General features: G+C 62.4%; 2 protein-coding genes across 2 annotated transcripts; one reads left to right on the forward strand and one right to left on the reverse strand.

Annotated features, from left to right (window-relative positions):
* Window positions 1-199: 199 nt before the first annotated feature.
* On the forward strand, window positions 200-2,333 carry SHARPIN (SHANK associated RH domain interactor). The gene is made up of 8 exons (XM_011374941.1): window positions 200-254; window positions 919-1,056; window positions 1,130-1,268; window positions 1,352-1,442; window positions 1,522-1,675; window positions 1,755-1,873; window positions 1,960-2,088; window positions 2,162-2,333. The coding sequence occupies exons 1-8, from the start codon at window positions 200-202 to the stop codon at window positions 2,243-2,245; spliced, it is 909 nt and encodes a 302-aa protein (XP_011373243.1). The 3' UTR covers window positions 2,246-2,333.
* Window positions 2,334-3,332: 999 nt separating this feature from the next.
* Window positions 3,333-5,816, reverse strand: LOC105301970 (cytochrome c1, heme protein, mitochondrial). Its single transcript, XM_011374871.2, has 7 exons — window positions 5,627-5,816; window positions 4,826-5,022; window positions 4,613-4,739; window positions 4,366-4,523; window positions 4,131-4,291; window positions 3,728-3,828; window positions 3,333-3,641 (listed from the first exon to the last, which is right to left on the reverse strand). Exons 1-7 carry the CDS (start codon window positions 5,753-5,755, stop codon window positions 3,537-3,539), a joined length of 978 nt encoding a protein of 325 aa, XP_011373173.1. The 5' UTR covers window positions 5,756-5,816; the 3' UTR covers window positions 3,333-3,536.
* Between the last annotated feature and the right edge of the window lie 833 nt (window positions 5,817-6,649).

The following is a 6,649-nucleotide window of genomic DNA, read 5'->3' on the forward strand; positions in this document are numbered from 1 at the left end:
ATTCATTTGTTTACTCACTCACCAAGTGCAAACTCGGTACTGCTCTGGACTTAGCACTGCTTTAGGCCTTGAAGAGTTCACACGAGTGAAATTTCACATCTCTGCCTTTATGGAGTTTGCATTTCTAGAGGCAAGGGAGACATATAAAATAAATAAATAAAATTCTCAGATGCTGGAAGGGAGGAGTTTGCAAACAAAAATGGGTGGCCGCGAAGGCCTTCTTAAGATGACACTTGAGATTCGAAGGTCGACACGTGAGCCATGAGGCCAGAGAGCAGTGGGTACAGCAGGCCTGAGGCAAGGGTGTGCAGTGGCCCTGTGCTGGGTGCAGGGAGCCCTGCCCATCTCAGCGGGTAGCTCAGATTACTGAGGGCCTGAGGTGCATCGGCTCCAGGGGGGCTGGGCCACAAGTGGGAGGGAAGAGGAGGAGACAAGTGCGCCCAGCCCAGGGCCTGAGAGGCTGTTAGGAATGGGAGCAGTCTGAGGGCTTCTGGGCTGAGGGAAGAGCTGGGAGAGGGATGGAGGTCCGTGAGGGCACCAAGGAGAAGCCATACTGAATGCAGGGCTACTGGTGAGCAGGAAGAGGCAGGCTGCTTTGGTTCTGTTGTGAGGCCAAGGGAGCCCAAGAGATGTGGCCTTGCCTCTGTGGAGGAGGGGCTCAGGTGGGTCCAGGACTGCAGAGCCCAGGTGCAGCTGCAGCTCTGAGAGGAGTCGGTAGGGACCTGAGGGGCTTGCAAGGGCCAAAGCTCAGGGGAAGGCCTGGCTTGAAGTGTGTCCAAGGCAGGGCCCCAGCATGGGCTGCGAAGATGGAGGAGACAAAGACCCTGGAAGCTGAGGTGTGAGGGCAGAGGCCTGAGTGCTCGGCTGGGGGACTGGGTCTTGGGAGACCACCGGCCCACCCCACATCTTTCCTCCTAGGCAGTGATAGCCTGCCTCCAGCCCTGGGCCCCGAAACGTGCCCTGCTTCCCCACCCAGCCTTCCTGAAGCCCCTGCAACCAAGGTCCCCCAGCCCAAGGTGGATGTTCCCTGGAGCCCGGGAGACTTGATGGAGAAAGGTAAAGGCAGATGGCCGGAGGAGTTTGGGGGTAGCAGCTGTGCTCGGTTGTGATGGTTCTCTCCCTGCAGAAGAGCTGGCAGGGCGCCTGGCCCGGGCCATCGGGAGTGGGGATGAGAAGCAGGCAGCCCAAGCAGCAGCCACCCTGGCTCGGCATCATGTGTCCCTCAGTATCAAGCTCCAGGAGGCCTGCTTCCCTCCTGGCCCCATCAGGTGAGACCTGGGACTTCTTCCTCACCCCGCCCTCCCAACCCTCCCAGGTCCCCCACCATTCCCCGACCTACATTCTGGCCCAGGCTACAGGTCACAGTTGAAGACGCTGCATCCTCTGCCCACATGTCGCTGCAGGTCCACCCCCACTGCACCATCGCGGCCCTCCAGGAGCAGGTGAGCCCCAGGTCTGGGGAGCCCTGCTGAGGGTGGGAACCCTGGCTGATACTGCCTAGTACTGACGTTCTGGCCCTAGGTGTTCTCAGAGTTCGGCTTCCCACCAGCGGTGCAGCGCTGGATCATTGGGCGGTGCCTGTGTGTGCCCGAGTGCAGCCTTGCTTCTTATGGGGTTCAGCAGGACGGGGACCCTGCTTTTCTCTACCTGCTCTCAGCCCCTCGAGAAGGCCCAGGTCAGTCTTGATTGGGGTGGGGTGAGGAAGGTGGGGGTGCAGCCTGACCTGGCTCTGAGCCCCACTCCTTCTACCATAGGACGCAGCTCTCAGCGCCCCCAGAAGATGGCTGGGGAGCTAGACCGCCTGTTGCCCCAGTCATCAGGGCTGCCCCGAGCCCCTCAGCCAGCAGGCTCCAGCCTCCCTGGCCCCCTCCAGGTAGGCAAGGGCCCAGGGAAGGTGGGCCTGGGCCGCTGTGGGCACTGGAAGGGAAGAGTAAGCAGCCTTTGTTTGTCTGCCTCCAGCCCGGCTGGTCCTGCCCTTCCTGCACCTTCATCAATGCCCCAAGCCGACCTGGCTGTGAGATGTGCAGCACCCAGAGGCCCTGCGCTTGGGACCCCCTTCCTACAGCCTCCCCACAGCAGCCACAAGAGGTACTAGGGTGGTGGAGAGGAGGGGTTGAGGACAAGGGAGCAGAAGAGCAAAATGACCTACTTCCCCACCCAGGTCACAAGAAGAGAGGATGGCCCTTCCCTCCCAGGCCCGAGGTCCCTGGACTCCCTCCTGAACCTCTCAGAGAACCTCTGCTGACTGCTTACTGGTGTCAGAGCCAGAGCCAGAGCCAGAGCTGGGGAGAGGGGCCACTAGCTGGAGTCATTAAAAAAGCTTCTGAACCACCTGAGTGCCTCCACTGTGTGCGGACGGGCTACTGGGGGCGCGCAGCACAGGACAGCCCCTCACAGGAAACTTAGTACTCAGCAGGCAGAGCTTCTCAGCTAGGTCCACGAGGCTGTGCAAGAGTGGGCTTGGACCCCAGTCCCAGGGGCCCTAGGGGCATGGCTCCGAGATCTCTTTCCACACCCCAAGGGCTTGCAGAACTCCATCCTGTCTGCCAAGCAGGCCTCCCCTAGCCCACCATGAGCCCCTCAGGCACACAACCCTCCTTTCTCCCACTCAGCTCTCGCCCTCCCAGCCGGCCCCTGCTCCTTGGGACGACTCCACCCAGGATGCCCCTCACATTCTCCTCTTGGGGACAAGAGCTTAGAAGCTAAGGTAAAAGCCCAGAGCCAGGACTCTGTGCTGTTAAGGCCACACCTCCATGACCCTCCCACCACTGACAGACCCACTGCTGCCACCAGGCTGTCAGGCCTAGACCCAGCTCCTGTTGCCCTGTAGACTGCTAGGAGGCACCACTGGATGGCAAACACCCAGACGCTCCTTTACCCCCTGCTACCCTCTGCTGTCCACCCAGGGGATCAGCACATTCCAGGTGGTCTATGCCTGCTTATTGCTTCTGGAGCATGGCCGAGAGCTGTCCACTCTGCCAAGCCACACCTGGTACCAACAGCTCCTGTTAGGCCTCTCCCTGCTGCCCTTAGGGTGAAGGCCAAGGAGTTCCACACTGACGTTTGGTTGCTGTAGGAGGCCTCTGATCGTGTCCTGTCAGGCCCTTTACACCTGTGGCTGGTACTCCCCACCCCAGTGAGTGCTGTCCCTTCTCTAACAGCTGGTTCTCTGCTTCCTGCCCCCATTCTGTACTGACTGGACACCCAGCCATCAGTCAGCACAGGGCACTGCTGGCCACACTGCATGGACATCCCTGGAAACTGAAGGCAAAGGTCTCAGTCCCAGAGTCCCCTGCAAATCTGTACTCGCATCACACAGTAGCTCAAATATGTACACTGAGAAACTTAATTTATTTCCATGATGGAGGCTGAAGGATCTGGAGCTGGAACCTGGTCTCCTGCCCCCTCCCCTCTTGTTCCAGAGGAAGAAGAGCATTGGCCGAGAGGGCCAGCGGAGGCCCTGAACAGGCCAGGATGGCTCCTTGCTTGGCTTGAGGGCCCATTCAGGCAGGACGGCGCACGGACATTGGGCAGGGTCACTTGGGCGGCCGATATGCCAGCTTCCGACTCTTCAGGACTGACCACTTATGCCGCTTCATGGCGTAGACCAGGGGCAACAGCAAGCCCATCATCAACAACATCTGGGGGCGAGGCAGGTTCAGAGGCGAAGGCGAAAAGGACCCCCGCCGAGCTCCCAGCCCCTCCTGTGCCCCGCCTGCTCTTTCACCTTGAGCCCCATGCGTTTGCGGTGGTCGTGCTCTGGCTCAGATGCCCAGCGCAGAAAGGTGCAGACGTCCTTGGCTACCTGAGACATGCTAGCCGGGGTGCCTGGGCAAGGACAAGTGGTGAGGGCTGCCGTTGGGGCCCTGTCCAACCAAGGGCACCCCTCCGTGCATCCCCTCCATGGAGCAGACAGGCTTCTGCCCAAAGCTTCAAAGGGATGGAACCCCTCAGGCACACTGGGGGTCTGAGCTAGATGGCAGTGCAGGCTGCCCATGTGTCGCCTCAGATGCCCAGGCATGCCCCAGCCAAGGAGGGGGCAGGACCCTGGGACCAAGAACCCAGGGGAAACGTTCTGACAAATGGGGAAAGGAGGACCCGCGTGCCCATCCCCAGGGCGGGGGCCTCACCATCGTCAAACTCCAAGACTTCGTCGTAGATAGGAGGGGCCATGGCAATGGCCTGGCCAGGGAAATAGGGGTTGAAGTAGAGGCCTTCTCGCAGCGACACTCCGGTGGGTGGCTCACAGTAGCCCGTGAGCAGGGAGAAGACGTAGTCCTCACCACCGTGCCTGGGACCAGATCCGTGCCTCAGCCCTTGGTTTGAGCTGGACCCTCCCCCTCCCTCCTGCAGACAGCTGAGTACCTAGCTCGCACAATGTAGCTGAGGTCAGGGGGCAGTGCTCCATTGTTGGCCGCTCGCGCAGCCTCCGGGTTGGCATACGGTTTGGGGAAGTAATCTGACAACTTCCCTGGCCGCATGAACATCTCCCCGTCCTCGTTGGGGCCATCCTGGACCTCCACCTGCCACGAGAGCACCGTCACTGCCCTACTGCTGCCCACCACCGGAAAGCCCCAGCCCCGGGGCCTCCACAGCATCACCAGGACCCCACCTCTTCTGCCAGGGCCTTCGCCTCCTCCTCCGTGTAGCACACGCCCACCAGATGGCGGTAAGCGACATAGTCCATGCTGTGGCAGGAGGAGCACACCTGCTTATATACCTGGAAACCCCTGCGGATGCTAAAGAGAAGAAAAGGGTTAGGGGCTCTGAGGACTCCACCCCACCCAGTCCACCCAGACACTCCCCCAACCAGCCAGCCACACACCTGGTGTGGTCCAGGGAAGAGAGGAGGCCACGGTGGGACCACGGGTAGCTGGGGGGGTGCAGCTCCAGGTCACTGGCACTCACGGCAGAATGCAGAGCCACAGCCAGCCCTGCACCCCCTGCCGCCAGCATGCCCAGCGCTGACAGCATCACTTTCCGGCCCCGGGACAGACCGGACTTCGACGACAAGGACACTGCCTGCAAGAGCCCCGCTCAGCACCTCCCAGAACACCGCTCAGCCTTACCTGGGGATCGGACTCTGCGCCCCTCTCCCACTCATCCACCCGGCCACCTGCTGGGAGGCGCCAAAAGCACACCCTGCGCCACTGCCCGCCCCACTTCTCCGCGATTTCGCCCTGAGAAGAGGGGAGTGTGCGGCGTGTTCTTGGAACCTGGGCCGGGGATCAAGCCGAAGTGAGCAAGGGTGCTGGGGCAGGCCAAGGTCACAAGCAGCTGGCCGAGGTCAGGCTGAGGTCATGTCAGGACGCGAGCCCGGTCTGGAAGGCCAGAGCTGGAGCGGGCCGAGGCGCGCCGCCCGAGGAAAGCCCTCCGCCCCGACCGGGCAGCGAGCCCGCCTCGCCGCCCCCCACGCTCGGCACGAGGCGCCTCTGCTACTCGGAGGAGTGGGCGCTCGGCCCTGCTCCCAGGAGGCACCTGGGTCGGCAGGCAGCGGAGGGCTGGCAGGGGCGCCCGGTAGCCGAGGCCGCCACCGGCTGCCTGGCGCGCGCGCGCGGAGCCTCCCCGCCGTGACCTTCACAGGCTGCGGGGCCGCGCGGCGGCCGGGGTCCGGGCCAGCGCTCACCTGAGGCGTCCGCAGCGGAAGCTGCCCGGGCCGCACGCCGCACAGCAGACCCCGGGCCCGCGCGCCCGGCAGCCCCGCGCCCCGCGGGCCCAGCACTGCCCCGCGAAGCGAAGCCGCCGCAGCCGCCATCTTGGCCCTCTTCAGCACGGCGGCCGCTCCCGTCGGCCCCTGCGGCGCCACAGGAATTTAAACGTCGCGATAGCATGGGAGCGCGGGGCGGGTGGGGGCGGGGCCGGGATCTGTCCGTCAGGGCCGGGGCCCCGCCTGGCCGCGCTGCTCCAGTAGTCGTGGAAACCGGATGTTGGGCGGGGCCCCGCCGCGTTTCCCTGTTGTCGTGACAACACCCAACTACCCGTTTCTCCGTCTTGGCCGCTTATCTCCGGGGCTCGGCGGTGATGCGCCCGCCGTGCCAGGGCGGCTATAGTCGGTCGGGACCCCAGGGAATCTCCGAGGTCGTGGGGCGCTTTCGTCCAGCCGCATGCCCTGACCTGGCGCGTTGGCGAAGCGTATCCTGCTCCTCTGGGTTTCAGGGCACACAGGCCTCCTACAGCAGTAGGGTGGGGGTCTCTCGGCCGCCTCTACCCTCCCGCACTCCCCTTTGGCCCTCTCCGGAAAAAGGAGGGCACTCCGGGGAGGCTGGGGGCCTCTGGGCTGTGGCCCCTCACCCCTGCCCTGGCCCGCATGGGCTAGGGGGGCTTCTCTAGGATGAACATTCTGCTCTCCCTCGTCCAAACGACAAGGATTTATTAGGCACATATTATGCCTAGAAACTGTCAGCCACAGAAACCAGGAGCATGGCAGCCAAGGACCTTCGAAAACTAGTGTCAGTCCTTAGTGAAAACGGAGGAGTAAGGAGCTCGGAAAATTTGTCTTCCCCATCTCCCTAACGGCAAAAAAATCTAGCAAAAATTGTCAACTTTTTCTGAACTCTGGAAATTAAGCAAAGGTAATGTTGACCTTAAAAATAAAACATCCAGTTCCTTTTTTCAGGAAAAAAAGGCAGCGGGCGGGGTGGGGGGTATT

The sequence above is a fragment of the Pteropus vampyrus genome, unplaced genomic scaffold (assembly GCF_000151845.1).
Source record: "Pteropus vampyrus isolate Shadow unplaced genomic scaffold, Pvam_2.0 Scaffold256, whole genome shotgun sequence".
Lineage (NCBI taxonomy): Eukaryota > Metazoa > Chordata > Mammalia > Chiroptera > Pteropodidae > Pteropus > Pteropus vampyrus.